Consider the following 17,373-nt stretch of genomic DNA (forward strand, 5'->3'; position numbering starts at 1 on the left):
TGCCTTCTGAGGTTAAGAGCTTAAAATATTCAGGTAAAAATATATTTGTTTTCAAATTTCAATGGGCTCCATTCTAAAACAAGAACATCAAGCCGTTAAATGGAAATATTATTGCAGTACAATGGCTGTAACATTCCACTCATCCTAGAGTTTACGTAAGCTTAGTATTTCAGTGTATCTTTATGAATGCATGAGTTATTCTTGACAGGGATCATATGTTGACTTGATGTTATTTAAAAATTCAAATAAAACGGCGTGAGAAAAGCTGTAAGGTGTTGTTTCAGAGAATTCACTGCTGAAATTCAGTGACTCAGAAACAAGTGTTTGTTTGTACAACACAAGTCTCAAACTACTCCCTGTTTGCATCAAATGTTTAAAAGCTTCATTACTCCTGTAGATGTCACAACATAAATTACCGTATTTTACTTAGCTTTGTTTAATCTGCTCTCACTTCCTAAAGCGCTAGCATTTCTTTCTGAACACAAAATTATAAAAATGTTTTATATATATATATATATATATATATATATATATATATATATACCCAACAGCCAAAGCCCGAAAAAGACGCTGCTCGTTTCTCTCCATCTCCCGAACAGAGATACCATCCTTTCATTTCCGCTCCTTCAGATAAAAAGATGAGACAGGAACAAGGCGAAAGTGAGCCCTATCGCTGGGCAGCAGTGATTGAGTCCCTTCACTAAGCCACGACGAGAATCTGAACAAATAACTGAGTCTGATGATAACTAGCTAGTCATTTCCATAGACAAAAAAAAGAAACATTGGGGATCAGATTAGATTTCACCATATGCCAGGCTTATCTCTGTGCTGCTTCACAGAATATGAATCATAAGGAAAAACACCCGCACCCCATCTTTTAATAAAGACACACTATTAAAAAAAACATGGAGCAGAAATAAAATGATTTTATTTCTACAGCTATTGCTAGGAGCTTTGCATTGTAGAATATCCTATCCTGTAAGAGTTTAAGAAAAAAACATTTCCTTTTCTGCTCAAAGGCAGTACAATGTGCTTTTTAAAAAATTTTCAATTAAAACAAACTGGCACAAAAATGCATTTAAAACTATGTAGAGTTACATTTAAATCTTTTAAATCCTAAACATGTATGAGAATAAAACATTATTTTAGGTTCATGGTTGTGGAGCATGAAAGTGCTTTAAGGATTAGATTTGTTCTTCAGACTACAAAAACGGCACACAATGTTATTTACAAGCTACAATAAGTTTGATTCTCTTAAAAAACACTCACTGGCTACTTTGTTCACCTGTTTAATTTCTTGTTAACTCACATAGCAAATCAGTCAATTACGTCTGGAAACAAGAATTTGGCATAAAGAACATGAAGGCATGTATTAATTCTCCCATGTATGAGCTGCTGGCGGTGTCATAGTGTGGGGGGATATTTTGGCCCAATTTCTGCCCCTTAGTACCATCTGATTGCCATTTAAATGCCATGATCTAGCTTGGGTTTTATTACCAATCACGTCCATCCCCTTGTGAACACAGTAAGTAGTCATGCAGCAGATTCCTAGACAACACTGTAAATCTCAAAAAACCCTGAAATAGTTTGCTTTGCATGGCAATGTTGAATTGACTGTGCTCTAAAGGTCTCCACAGCTAACGGATTATAATTCAGTCTCCACAAGGACCAAAATCCTCCAGGAATATTAGATATGTTGTTGCATCTATTCCATGAAAAATTGAGGCAATTCTGAGGGGAAAATGCTTCTAACCTGTTACTCGCAAGATGTACCTAATAAACTGTCCGGTGAGTGCAGTAACAAAATTACTTGATTATAACAGTTCTTTATGCTGACGCGAGGAAGTCAATCGTCAGCTTTATATGCAGAACAGCTACAAATGACCCCATAAGTACTTTGTTATTGGAAACTGCCAGTGACACTCAATCATCAGAGACACTTGTTTGTCAAGAGGTTGTGAACTCACAATGAGGCATTTTTGTACGTCTCGCTCTCTTCATTCAGTGAGTAATCAAGCATCTCAGCTGCAGTCGACATCTTCCAGTCACATTCCCTATTTAGCGGTGAGTGGGACCCGAGCTTTATTCCCTCAAGATGGCAAAAATCCAAACTATAGATCAGGAAAAGAGCGTGTTGCAGGCCACGCTGCTTTGAGACCAGTGACAGATCTGACCTTTTCACGTTGATACAAAGGGACTGGGTGTTATTGTGTTGGGTTGAAACCTGACACAGTAGCTACAGCAGCTAATGGCGTGTTTTCTTACCACTCCGCTTCTATACACAATGCACATCCTGGCAACGGGAGAAAAAGGTCGAGACAGAGCTGTCTGTGAGGAAGGAAAATAAGTGAATCATCCAATGTCTTAATTAGGAACTAATTATTTCACTTCTTCCTAGTTAGAGAAAAGCCGACCCTCTTCCACTTGGTCAGATAAATTGCTTGGTTTTGGCTGACCTCAGTTACAGGTAATAAAAACTGAAAGATATAGGGATTTGTACTGCTCAGTCAAACCTCTTAATCAAGGAGGCTCTGTTTTCCACCATCTTTGCTTTTTTTGTTTTTTTTTGCTGTAGTTTGGATTTGTGTGTTTTGTTACCAGCTACAAAGTTTAAGATATTGAATTGGAAATTTAAAGGCATTGGTATCAGCCAGTTGCTGATTTTGGTAGTTGTGTTTGCAAGGTTGGTTATAAAAAATAATCAATGTTTTGATTAAGTTGACACTAAAAAGATGAGTCATTGCATCAAAATGAATATAAACTGATCTATTCTTATTTGCCCAAATTGTGTTTTTGAGGCGTCAGATGGATGTTTGTTTATAAACAGTTTATTTTAGTATATAACGAGCGTTAATAAATGTCAGTAGTAACATTTATTTTTCATCAGTAGCAAATTGATGGACAAATGGAAACACACAGTGCTAAAGATAGAGTAGTAATTAAATAAAAGGTGCACACTTCCATAAAGGATATTAACAGTTATACTAATTACCTTTTCTTTTACCGTTTTACCAAACATGAAAGTGAAGCATATCCTCCTAAATGAGGGCTTAGTTCTCCCCTACTTATTTATTTAAGAAAGTAAAGATTTCATATTGTAATTAATCATATAGTTTCCTCTTATTTAGACAGACCCTTGTTCCTCCTAACCAAGTTGTGGGAGTATTAAAAATGGCATGAAGTATCGACTATTATGGTTAGTATCAGTATTGAGTATAACATTTTAGTAAAGTTGCAACCCTAGCGGAGGTGGAACGACATGGACAACAACCTTGTTGGCAGGTAGAAAAACCCTTATGTCAGCTGCCTGCAGGCGTCATCCTGTAGGCAGGATAATCCTCACGCTCTATGGGCCTCACTTAGCTTCCTAAATTTATGTAAAGTGTCTCCTACCAAAAATAATACACAACGCAGCTATATTTTAGAAAAGCAAGAGTCATTAAAAGTAAAAGCTTTGAATTTTCCTGAGGGTGGACTAGAATCAGAAGCGTCTGTTTGGGACTGTGCGGGAGCTTTTGGCAGTGGATACTGATGCACTGTTCATAGTGCATTTGTGTGAACATTTAATGGACCCCCTGCCGTTTTGCTGTCTCACGCTCACAGAGGCCTTAAGCAAACCTGACATCCACAGCATTTGTGGGACATTCCAAATATCTATCACAGCACATTTTCTCCCCCCACCCTCTCGTCGCTCCTTTTTAAGTAAAAACAACTTTGGTGAATATTTTATGGGGAACATTGCCTCGGTTTCACCGAGAGTAGCACGCGATGACGACTGACAGGCCCCTGGTTGTAGCGTCTGCTTGGAGATAACCTTTCTTTTTGGTTTGTCTTCATGACAGTCCTACTCTTTTTTTTTTTTTGCCATCCTGTTTCCCTTCTGTCACACTCTCTTAGCCTGGTTTAGTCTGGCTGCTGTTCACTTAGCTGCTGCTTTAAATTTTAGTGTGACCAAAGAACTTCTGCCCATCCATCTGATACTGTTAGTTAAAATGCCAGCATATGGGTGGAAATCTGCTTTTTGGTCCACAGACTGCAGCATTTATGGCACTAAATAAAACAATTTATTCATTTGAGGATCACACTGAAGCTTAATGCATGTTTGTTTCTTTTGGCAGTATAACACAGTTATAATTGAATATTTTGCTAATTGTAGTATAATGCCCTTGCTTTACTGTTGTATACTAAAATAGAGTATTCTTTTGCAGAGGTTTGAACGACCAGGAAACAATGCTTGGCTGGTTTAGATCATATTTGTCTTACAGATTGCAACTTGTTCATTTAAAGTTAAATCTTCCTTGTGTACCAATGTAAATTATATAATACCGCAGGCTTCTATACTTGGTTCGTTTTTTTTTTGTACAATATACAGTTGAAATATTAAAAAGACAAGTTTTTTCTCTGTCACTTTAAATCAGACTAAGCTTTTCCCATTTTAGGTTATGTAGCGATATCAAGATATTTTTTGTTTGCTTGTTTGGAGAGGTTTAAATGTTTCTCTCCATACAAAAGTTTATATAATCAAATGTCACTTAAACAATTCAGGATAGCCCAGATGACTTATCTAGTTTTCCAGCGGGTTAAATCACCAAACAAGTAGAGGCACACTTGTCGATATGGTTTAAGGTAACAACTCAAACACACGTATTTCTCATTATAAAAAAAAAAAGAGAGCTGTTTCTTTTTTTAGACAAAAAGATCGCATAGAAAATAGACAGTCAAAACAGAGCAGAAATTTATGTGGGGATGCTGACTTAAAAAAAATATGCTAACACTGACTATGAAAGTAAAGAGCGTAGCACTAATTACTGCAACACTAAGATAAAATGAATAAAAATTATTTTAATACGTTGAACCTAATGACGGCTTTCGCCATTGTCTTCTCCCAGCTGCCAGTGTCAGCGATATGCTGTAAACTAATACATCATAAAACAAGACCTTTAAATAATTACTTTTGTTGTTTCCGTCAGTGTTGCTCAACCCCGGCCTCTGCCTCCATATGTCACATTTCTCAAGCGCATGCTTCGGTGATTGTCTTTGCTGTGATTAGAAGCTACACTTCATTTCCTACCCCAACATTCAATTTTGTGGAGGGCTGAGAAAACACTGTCTTTCCATGCCTTTTTTTGGGGTATTTTTATGAACGTTTGACAACACGGCACTTCACCAACATCGCTGCTGTAACGCTGTTTGCTCTTTCATTTAATAAACATTGTGCTTGCATGACTTTTCCGCCTCGCCTCGTGCTCTGTGTGACGAGCAGCTGAATGGTGTCGCAGCTAAAAGGGTGGCTCTGTTGTGACAACATTCGTTTGATGTTAAAGCCGGTAGTCCTCGGCTGCCACGTTCTCCCCTTCTGTTCTCTTACTTTCTTGTCACTGCTGTGTCTGGATCGCACCGCTGTTGCACATTGAGGACGCCAACTGGCATGACCCAAAAGTGTGACAGCGTCACACAAGCTGCTGATTTTCTCACCGCCCATAGCCATCCACTTTTCATGCCTGGGTGCAGGGAAATGAGGCGGTTCTCTCTCATAAAAAAAACCCTTAATTGACTCTTGCACTTATTTGAACTATAAACGTTTTTTCTCTGTTTTATAAGAAAAACAAATTGTATAGTTAAATGCAGTTTTTCCTCCAACAGCCTAACAAAAGGCATGCAAAGTAAATTATAAAACACTTGCAAAACAGAACAAAAACAAAAAGTTGAGATTATCTGTAGACTTATTTTTTTTCAAAGGTCTTTGTATTTTTGAGAGTCACCCTTGCTGGATCCGTTGGTTGGATCATTAACAGATCCAGAGCTTCACTCAGATGACATCAAGGTGGAGTAAACATGCAACCAGAGCAACAACGGTTTAGATGAACGCTTATGCATGTGTTGGAATGGCCTAGTCAAAGTCAAGAGCTAAATCCAATCAAGATTTTGTGACCTGAAAACCTGATGGTAATATTTGCAAAAAATATTGAGCGAAATGTTCAGTCTTTGGGTGTAAAAAGTTGCTCTTTTAGGTTGACCTGGGTCTTTTCAGGTGAGAATTCTAAACTAAGCCTTCTAAGAGATGTGATGCATTGGTTAACGATAACAAATGTTCAGTTGTATTGACCACTTTTATTCCCTCAATATCAAACAGAATTTTATCTGCTGTAGAAACAAAACCTGATATCATGCAGTAAAAGATGGGAACAACTTCGCTCCTTGAAAAAGGGATTTTGTTTTAAGAGCATTTAAAATTAATCAAAAGACTAACTCCTTAAAACCACCACGCCTCACTCTGTCAGAAGAGATACAGAAGAGTAAAGTGCCAGCAGCCATGTATGGGATTGGAAGAGAAAAACTACTCGAGGCATCTTTGTCCTCTGTTTGAACAGTGTCGCAGATGTGGGTTGGTGGGGGTAGAACAGGGATGGTGGGAAAGCAAGGGAGCGAACCAAGGAAAACGGGGCGGGGGGTGAGAGAGAGAGGAGAATTTTCTCGCAGCTGCCCAGCCTGAGGCCAAAAATATGTGGCGCTTTCCTCGTCACAGCGTCACCAGCCATCCATTCTCGCCTGTCATTATTTTACCTCTTGCAGAGGACACACGCCGTCTCTCAGGCACGCATATGCACACTGGTACTACCACACACCGTCTGTGCTGCCTTGATCTAATCTCAAACATGGCCAAGTTGAACAGAATGAATAAAAACTCCAAGATATATATTTTTTTTTGTTGCTGCTAAAGGCGTCCAGTTGACACCAGGCTGTTCTTCTGCGTGATTAATCACTTGTCATCGGTTCTGTTATTTTTCAAAAAGCCAAAATGAAGCAACTTCTAATATTGAGTTTTCATACTAACAAACTGATTTTATGATTTTGGGTTCTGTACAAGTTAGTAGCCTTAACACTAGTTTTTTTTAATCATATGTACTTTGAAAGTATTATTAAACTGTACTAAGTGTTTATTGATTTGTGGAACTTTGAAAGTTTTCAAAACATAACATGAAAATACAAATGCAATGTAGACCACCCACTCCAATTTCTAGCATTTCTGCTAGTAAGAGGAAAAATAATTAATTCAACAGAATTGTTTTAATGTCTTATGCTAACTTTTCCTACAAATGTGTCAGATGTGTAGACTTTGGAGCAATTGCAACATTTGCATATAGTAATGTCAGTGTCTTACGGGCCCATTTTCTAACAGTGCCTGCTCAGCGTGGCTTGACTCGGTTATAGGAGTTTGTTTTACTAGTAATGGTTACCTGGAACCATAGGGAGGAACCTACTTCCCTGTGAATCCGAGAATGTAGAGCTGTACTGAAAATGCAACTCCAGAAGACTGGCTAAGGGATATGTGGCGAGATCAACTCCTTCACAAGAATCAGGCCATATATAAAAACTCAGAATAGTTACTGAGCACATTTGGAGCTTTCAGGAAAATGGCAACACTGAAAACACATCGTGGCTTAAGTATGAGGTGCAGGGGCGTGCCGTGGTGGCGTAGTGGTTAGCTCGACCCGTATTTGGAGGCCTTGAGTCCTCGACGCGGTCGTCGCGGGTTTGACTCCCGGACCCGACAGCATTTGCCACATGTCTTCCCCCCTCTCCTTCCCCGTTTCCTGTCAGCCTACTATCATATAAGGGACACTGGAGCCCACAAAAGACACCCTGGAGGGGTAAAAAAAAAAAAAAAAAAGTATGAGGTGCAGACGTTTTTCAGTGTTTTACGTTCTGTTTTTGTTGCATGAACATCACATAAAGATTGCATTATATTTCTGACTTTGGAGTCGCCCTGCTAAGGCAACCCAACCCACTTAGAGCTGGTACTCACTTTTAATGGAAAACAATGGTGAAAGTTCTGTTCTACACTGTTCAGCTTAAGTTCCGTACACTTTCAATAATATGCCTTCAAATTTTCTGCAAATATGCATTATTTTTTCCTGCTAAGGGTAACTTAGCAGGAATTACAAGCAACAAATCGGCCAGCTTGCTTCCTTTTTAGCAGTTGGTCATGCAGCTGCTGTTATATAACAACTTTTCTTTTATCGTCTAGGGTTATCGTCAAAAAACATTCTTTATAGTACATGAGGCTAAAATAAAAATTTTTGCAAAGCAGAAATGTAACTTGCTTAGCTTCTTCTGATGAACTGATGTTTTGATTTAAAATGGAACTTAAATTGCTTTATGTAGAACCTCCTGCTTTTGAAAAAAGTGATCATTTTTACTAACGTCAGCTCAGAAGTCTTTTTGGGTTTAAAATAAGAAAATTTATTTATTTTTCTTCAGGCTGAATTTGCTTGTGATTTGCCTGTCACAAAAACCTACTTGTCACATTTTGAAAAGTTTCTATGGACCTCTCTACACTAACTCGTTTTGCGGGTGATGCTTACAGAATTGATTTTTCCCAAAAACTTGAACTTCAGAGACTGGATCAGCGCTCGGCTTCCACTTTGCCCTCCTGCCCAAGAGCTGAACCTCAGCAGAGGCCTCCAAGAATGTCACAGTCTGCTTCAGTTTGTATTAGCAGCAGTGTCACGAGGCAAAAGATTCTTTGTGTTCTGCAGATATTATGCTTCTGCCTCTGTCGCCATAAATTTCTGTTCTTCTGCATAATAAATGCAACTCCATAAACAACTCAGCTTAAACGTGAAAACAAAATTTTGACGTCAGCACAGCTCGAGTCTGTGAGTTAAACATCTGTAACAGCTTTCCTTTAAATCAGAGAGCTGCTTAGAGTAATGGCTGCACAGTCTGTGCAATCTGTTCTGTGGAGTTTTGTGGCTGAAACATATCCATCAAACACGGGACAGATTGAAAGTATATTTCACCACATTTATTCTCAGAAACCTGCTGTAAACCAGAATGTTTCTTGCTGTAGAATTTTGAAAAATCAAAAACCGATGCATTTGGAAACGGGAGAAAAACATATAGAGCTATGCATTTCTCTGTGGAGATTTCTTCCAGTATTTCCTATGTTGTTGAACTGAAATGCTTGAGGTCATACAAGTTTTAATGTCTGGTAACCTCAGTTAATATAAAAAGCAGCTTTCAAGTGAGTTCATACCATGCAAAAAAAAGAGAAGAAGTTGGCAAACATGGGTGATGGGGTTTTTGGGTTTGTATTTCTGATATTTAAATTTGTCCTCTGCTGTGAAACATAACTGTAACAAAAAAAGCAGCAACAGAAGACATCTCAAGGAAACACTTTTTTTTTTTTATCACATCACTGCTTGGTTAACCTTACAGATGTCCAAATCTGCAGAGAACATATGAGAAAAGTGCGCTCAGACATAAGAATAGAATAGACACATTAAAACTGGAGGAAAGTCTGTAAAATGTGACACACCAGCTGAGCACACTGCTGTGGGAATTCAGCAAAATACTCACAGAGAGGAAGCTGTGTCTCTCCTACTTGGCTGTCATGAATGTAGGTCTGCCAAACTGAGCAACAACAAAAACGGGGCTGGAAGTATTACATAAATAAGTATTCACTGTGATTTTGAACCCTGAATCGGTGGCTCACAGGCGGCTGTTTAAATTGCATCAGTTCCTCTGATGTAACTGTGTATAGCCCTCAACTCCCTTAGAGGTTTTAGTCATTTATTTTGATTAGGGCTGTATTTATAAGATTAGTCTCTAAAGAAAGTCGCCTGGGAGGATGGGTTGGCAAGGATGGTGGTGGGGGATCAAAATGAAGTCTGTTTGATCATTACAAATTCAGAAATTTCTGCTTGTCAATTAATTAGCCACTTCCTGGGTCTGCGTGTCCCTCTTTTCATTTGTGGGGGCCCGGCTCTCGATGGACAAATACCCACGGTGTGTCCATTGTATGTCTAAGCACTCACTCACTGTCGGGCAGCTGGGGAACGGTGAATAAAGATCCTTCAAAGGCAGGCGGTTTTTCAAGAGCAAGCCTCTTTTTACTTGTGTTGACTGATTTCTGAGCGCGCAGTGTTTGGCTTCTTCGTGGCTTTACGCTGCCAGTTTCTCTCCTGAACAAACACAAATGAGTACAAAGACAGGACATGAAAATGTAGGTGGAATAAGAACAGGTTTTAAAGTGTTTTTTCCCCTAGTGAATCTGTCTGTAATGCAACACACCATGCAAAAGTTTTCTTCTTCAGGGTGTTTGTGAAACTCCTGAAGTTTAGAGACGACACCACTTTAATTGGTCTGAATTAGGACAGCAATGAGTCTGCATACAAACAGGAGGTGAATCGGCTGGTCCGCTGATGCAGTCAGAATCACTTGAGGCTAAATCTGCTGAAAACAATGGAGACTTCACTAGAACCTGCATCCTGCAGAAACTTAGGCTGTATTCACACCTGACACATTTGGTCTGTTTTACATCCAGAGTTCATGATTTCAGACCTTTTGTGCAGATGTGAACACACATGCAAATCCTGTTGACTAAACAACTGTTTATCTTCTACATTTGCCTTCAGACAATCTGTCCTGTGGTTTGACTCATCCATAAAACAGGACAGCTCCAAACTGCAACAAACAATTAGGTCTGCAGAGAGGATCATCAGGACTGACATCGCCTCTGTTCATGTCCTGTATACGTCCAGGGCCATTGAAAGGTCAGCTAATATATCTGTCGACACGACACATCCTGGTAACAGGTTATTTAGGCTTTTAGCCTCAGGTTGGCTATATAGAATGCTAATGTCAAAACCCAGCCTACACTGAGACAGTTTCAATCCCCAGGCAATCCATCTGCTGAACACAATGGAAATCTCACAGCCAGGGTTGACAGCTAACTTAGCTGGAAACAAATAAGCATATTTGGACTAGCACAGTAAGACTTCCCTCTTTTCATGTGCATGTACATGTATCTATATATGTATGTATGCGTGTATAACAAAAAATGGACTGTACACGCTTTTTCCTGTAAATACTACACATGTCCTTACCTGTCCCTCGAGTCCTTACTTGCTAAGTGTTTTTGACATATTGAAGTTTGCTGTTGTGACTATACTTTATAATGCATACAATGGAAACCTAAGTCAAATTTCTTGCTAGTAGCTACAAACTTGGCAAATTTTGATCCAATTTTTAAAAGCCAAGGTTTTTTGACTATAAAGATGTGGTTTGGTATTTTTTTAAAACTCATTTCTTCTTCTGCTAAAACGTGTTTACTGGACGTAACATAATTTTTCTGAGTGAATGGATATCTGAACTGAAAAAACATTTTAAAAGTAAATGAAGTATAGATTGTATTTTTCCCTCATAATCTACCAACTGAAAGATCTCAAAAGTAACAGTACATGATGCGTTTGTCGATTTTTCAAGTAAAAGTGTGCAAAAAACCTCCAGCATGTGAATGATTGAAAGTAGTGTTAATCATTTTGAAGTCTTCTGACTTCAACGAAGTGTTATAAAACACATAGAATTTTGTGATTTTAATGCAACAACATAGAAAAAAGTCAGATGGATTTGAGCATCTTTGGTAGATACTGTAGTCTTGTTTCCACAAAATGACCATGAAAGCTTTTAATTTAAGGCAGAAGAATCATTTCACCCAATTGCTTTAGAACACATGTCAGAACTGATGCTTTTTTCCTTCAGCGGTTGCGTCTGCCTTCAGTCCAGTCTGTCAGAAAGAGAATCCAAACTGCAAACACCACATGAAAAGTCAAAGTGATCTTAAGCAGGTTTTTGTTCCCTTCAGAAGCAGTGAGTCACATTGCATTTGGTGACACCTCTCACTTGCACAGTTGAGTTTACAGTCTTGTTTTTCCATAACAGAGAAGATGACAGCATGCGGCATGTGACAGCTTATCAAATCAAACCCACATTTCCTCTTTCCCATATGTAGGACTCTTTTCATGTTGAGATGTCCTCACTGCTAGAGTCTCCTATAGAAAGCTTTTTTTTCTCTTTTGTTCCTATGAGCATCAAAAAGGAGGACGCATGAAGGAAAATAAACATTTTATAATCTAAGGGAGGAAAAATACTGGCTACAGATAAACATCTTTCTTTTTATCAAGTGTATCCTTTACTGCTAAGCTGCAGCTTAGTAGTCAATATTTACTCCGGGAGGTGATTATCGGCGCTAACAACTTCCACAAGCCACAGAATCAGTGTGACTTTTAAAATAAATTGTGGCGTCTTTTAATGGGAAATTAAAGAGCTGAAATTGTTTTGGCTTTGCCTGGATTTCCCCTGTGACCTAAAAACAGAACACAAGCATCCAAGCATGTTGTCTTTCATCATTAAACTGTCTTTCGAAAGGCTCCTGAGAGAGGCTCCTGGAGCACAGCGAGAGATGCCTTGTACTTCGAAACATCAAGTGTCGTCAGCGTCTGCTGGGAGGTGCATATTAGAGTCGTGGACTTGAGCTGAAAGGATCTTTGAAAATAAAAAAAAAACTAAAAATCTCTCTTACCGGCTCTCTTTCACAAACACAAGATGTGCTGGTTTCCATGTTGCTTTATGCAACAACGCAGGTGATATCCAAGGTCTGCTAAGTGTACAGATCTTTGACCCTGCTTTCTCACCCTCTCTGCCTCCATTGTGCTCACAGATCAAAGACGCCCACAGTGCCCCAGGTGGTCTCATGAGTGAAGATCCTCACTTAAAGGCAGCTGACAGAGGTAAGTTATTAAACCTCACCACTGTCTTCGCACACACACACGCAAACACACGCCCACACATTTTCTTTGATCCCTATTGTAGGATGTCTTTCTTTATTTTTATCAAAGATCCTCTTACAGTACAATGCCATAGCTTTTTCCTACTATTACAAATACAGTTCTGTCTGTCATTACAGTTAATAACAATCATGCAACCGCAAGTCATCCTTTGGTTAAGATATAGCAATTGATCATAAATTCATTTACCAAATAAGGTGAGTGTTCTTTTCAAAAAGTCTTGTAATATTGATTATATGGATTTTTCTATGCCTTTTTTCAGAGTTGTGAAAGATGGGTACTCATTTTTAATGTGCCTCATATTGACGTAACTATACCACTTTTATGTGGATTGAAATGTTAAGAAATCAGGCAAATTTTGTTCAACATTAAGTTCTGTTGTGTACAGTATATAGTGCTATGAACTGTTCCGTTCCATAGTTATTTGGTTGCATGTTTATATACAAAATGCTATTTTGCTTAAATCATGAATTTACTTTGATCACCCCAGATTTTTAGGTCATGTCACACTACATGCCTGGTTGGCATCTAAACTGAAGAATCACTGACATCTACATGTGTGAAAAGAGTTATAGTGAACCACAATGAGAGCCATTATGTACAAACTTGGAACTGTGGTGAACCTTCCCAGGATTAGCTGGCCTATCAAAATTACTCCAAGAGTTCGTCCCTTTGAGTTCGTGCAAAGAACTCAAACCAACAGGCGTACATGCCTCAGGTAGTGTCAGTGTTCATGATTCAACAGCCAAACAAAAGACCTATGCCTAGGTCTCTTTTTGTTTCGATTTTCTCTTTCCAACAATCGTTAGGATGCCCCAATTATTTGGTTGGTTCTAAAGATAATCTTTAGAGATATTTCTGCAGACTGGGGTGTGTTGAGTGATTTTTTCCACACAGAGGTATGTTGGGAACACTCCAAGCTAAAATCGAGGATATTCAATGTGTTGGGTTGTCTTGGCCTGATATTGCAACGTGTGTCACGTTTCCTAAGAAAGAATGTGACCGGTAGCCAATCAGAAAGCAAGGTGATGGAAACACAGAAGACCTTTTTTCAGTGAAATATACAATCATGTTGGTGTTTTAACCTCAACCAGCTACAACTTTTTATTCCAATATCTCCATGAGTTTGTGGCCTTCCCACAGCTTTTGACAAAATATTTTGTTATTGCATAAACAGTCAAAACTTTGAGATTAGAACAGTGTAACTCAAAGTGCGTAGACCTTGTAAATTATGCATTCATAAAACCATTTGGCACACCTGTTCTAATTAAAGTTTCATAAGGTGCGTATTGAATTTGGATTACCTTAGTTTTGAGGTAAAAACCCTGCTACTGCAGTCAAGTCCGACCTGGGGGAATTGGCTGCATTTGTAGGTGTGTTGCTCGTCTCAAAGGGAGGAGCAAGAGACATTGGAGGTACTGTGACCAGGTTTTTCTCGTATAGAAAATGCGAGATAAATGATTATGAGATTTGTTTTTAAATCCTCCCATTGCTGGTTTTGCATCCTGCCTTTTCCAGCTGTGTATATGGAACCTGTAGAATATGTACAACTTTTTAAACAGAATTCATGTGATTCTTACAATAAAAACAGTAACATTTCATTTCTAAACAGATGTATCAATGATAAAGATGGCTCCTTTCTTTAAAAAAAAAGAGAAAAAGTACACTGGAAATAAAGAAATTACAATTAGCTGAGTTTTCTATTTTGCATCCAATCACGCATGATTGGAGATTCAAGTTGGGGCACAGCTTTTCTGGCAATGCAAGAAGAGAATTCTTTGGTGGGGGGGGGTGTTTGGTAGCTGCTATACTTATACGAAAAAATAAATGAAAATTGGTGCATGCTTTGAATGTGAAATTGTGACAATGGAAGTGTCTCTGATGAGATATATCACTCCATTTTACACTGTCTTTATGCTAGAGGAATAATATGATAAACTAAGGAGTTGGTATGTCCAAATCTGGATTGAAGAACGGTCATGTGCTTATAGGCAATTTGATCCAGACATTGTCAAAGTATGCTCAGTCTTGCCATGTAGTTTAAGATATTTCACCTGGAAAATGGCTAATGTATATTTAAGAGATTACCTGTTGCTGAAAAATATTCAAGCATATTGTTCTAAGCTCTGCTTTGGATTTAGCTTTCAAAAATATTTAATCACACAAACAGGAGTATTTTTTTATACCTGGAAGCTTGGTGAATAAAACAGGTTATCAATTCATGGAAGCGATGTTTTTCTATACCTCCCGCACATTTTCCTGCAGCCTCAGTTTGAAATAAATCGAAAGAAGGGTTCTCCTGATATAGATGTGATGGAGAGAGCTGTTTCCTGTGTATCGTGTTTTGTTTTCATACAGCCAGTTTATTCTCCCTTTCACACCACCAGCACATTATCCTGCTCCATCTGCTGCCAGGAGACAGAGCCAGGTATTTATGGTGAACATAAAAAGTGAGTGCATTCCCTGTCACCTATAGCCCAAGATTTACAGCATATTTGACAAACATTCTGAATATAAAAAAAAAGAGTGTTCAGTTTGTATAAGAGTTTAGATCCTGTCTGTTGTGCAAGCTCCCAGCGGATGGTACCGTTAGTACATGTGCGTGCTGCTCGATGTGTACGTACGCCTCCCCGCTGAGCGGAAATGTGTCGATCTATCTGCTTGTGGTGCTACATATGTGTCTGTATGCCTGTGTGTATTTTTGGGTCTGTGTGCACGCGGTGAATCTGCCTGCTCTGAAACACCAGCAACAGATAACAGATGGTCCCCCTGCATTAGAAGTGTTTTATTTCCCCGAGGAAACCAGATATGTCAAAAATAAGCATGTGCAACATTAGTCATTTGGAATATTCATGCCCCCGCCGTCCGACGGTTTCCTTTTCACAGCCAAAATACCACCAGCCCAAATCTCCCAAGAAACGGAGAGAACAAAAAAAAAAGCAGTCAGCTGAGTTGATGGTGTGGTAAGGGTTGAGGTCCTTCACGTGGTTTTAACATTGGAAATTTATTTTTTTGATTAAAAATGGGTTACAGTCTGTGGATATTTTCTTGTCAAGAATCTCACCTCCCCAGTTCCACTGGGTAATTTGCACACATGTTCATGAACCTGTCTGAGACTAAATAAACTCAATGGGTCACACTTTCCTCTTCCTCTTATCTTGCCATTTTTCTTTGTCATCTACATGTTGTGTCTCTGAACCTCTGATGTCTTTAATCTCCACCTCCTCTCGGTTCAAGGTATCTACCCCATCTCCTCACCAGTGAGAGTGGTCAGCATCCTTCTCCTTGGCGGCAGACTTGTGTTTGCATCATTATCAAGTCTGATTAACCATCCATGTATTTGGAGGTATTCACCCCACTGGGACCCAATGGCATGTTTCTTTCCGACTGCAGAAAGCATGAATTTTGAGCAGCATGTTTGTCTTCATGGTCCCTCGTGTTCAGGGTTAATTCATGGCAGTGTGCGTGAATGGTGTACAGAGAGAGAGAGAGAGGAAGAGAGAAATTGCAGGCAATAAAAAGGAGGTGGAAAAGCTACTAAACAGGAGTGTGGTGCTTATCGCACAAATGCAATATAATTTATTCAGGAATATGCAAATCCAACAATCACTCTGCCTTGTTTACCGAAGGGACCTGCTGATTCAGAGACTGAAAGAGAAAGAGAGGCTGCCAGAGATGCCGACCTACAGTGTAGACTCAAAGGCGCCCAGCGCTAACTCATTTTACTGGTTTTCTTTAAATTGAAGAAATGAGGTGTGTCGGGCAATTTCTTGCTTATTTCCTAGATGCTATGTCCTTCACATTTAGTCTGCTTATGCTGGCTTGTTGACAGAATGACTGGAGTTGTGCAGAGTTTTGGGATGTGTTGCCTCTAGCTTTCTTGCACGGTTAATTAAATCTTTGGAATTTGCAAACAGCGGTATACCGTAACAATATAAAAAGTATACTATTATTTCATCCTTCAGCTCAGGCTGATAGATATTTGTGCCAATAAATATATTTTTGTTTTTGTTCATTAGCAGCCTATCTCAAATAACTGTGGCCAGCAAGAATTCACTGGGGCCTCAGTTTGCAATGTTTACAGAGATAGTTTTTTTTTGTTTAAATGAGTAATTAGCATAAAAAACAATTTAATTAAATGTCACTTGCCTTAACACTGTGTCACCAGTGTGCTGTAATTATTAAGCACAAACTTTCTACCGTGATTGCTTGATTTTCATTGGTCCTTGTTAACTTTCAGAAACCTGATACCTTGTTACCAGTAACTAGCCCATTTCTAGTAACCATGTACTTGAATGTTGGAATTTGTAGATTTTTCACTGCACTTTTGATTTTAATGAAGAAATGCATATAAATCTTGTGTCCTATTAAACCTTGAAATAAATCTTGGAACAAAAAAAAAATTGCTCTCAGCACTGAAATTAACTTTTGGCCAAAAGGATTCAACGGTAAAGGTTGGGGTAAAACTCTTCCACTGCCACCAAGACAGTTCCAGGCACTGATGATGATGTGATATTTACAAGAACTGCCACAGCCAGATTAACCCCAACAGAGGCCCAAGGGCAAAACTGACCTGTGGACTCGTGTTGAACCACAGGTTTTGTAAATTTTCTGTTCATTGAATGCGCACTAGTCAAGGTTGACCTTCAGTAGTCAAACGGCAGATCTATTATAGTTTGCCTTGAGCCAGAAAAAAACAACGTGTGGTCAGTCAGTGGAATGTCATATTGACTGTTTTGTT

At 38.9% G+C, this 17,373-nt stretch overlaps 1 protein-coding gene across 1 annotated transcript in view; it reads left to right on the forward strand.

Moving 5' to 3' along the window:
• Positions 1 to 17,373, forward strand: part of LOC114157421 (glucosidase 2 subunit beta-like) — a 152,861-nt gene that overhangs the window by 53,323 nt on the left and 82,165 nt on the right. Inside the window, exon 10 of the mRNA XM_028038366.1 lies at positions 12,506 to 12,575. Coding sequence (XP_027894167.1) covers positions 12,506 to 12,575 — 70 coding nt within the window. The remainder of the gene's footprint in view (positions 1 to 12,505; positions 12,576 to 17,373) is intronic.

This window comes from Xiphophorus couchianus, chromosome 14 (assembly GCF_001444195.1).
Source record: "Xiphophorus couchianus chromosome 14, X_couchianus-1.0, whole genome shotgun sequence".
Lineage (NCBI taxonomy): Eukaryota > Metazoa > Chordata > Actinopteri > Cyprinodontiformes > Poeciliidae > Xiphophorus > Xiphophorus couchianus.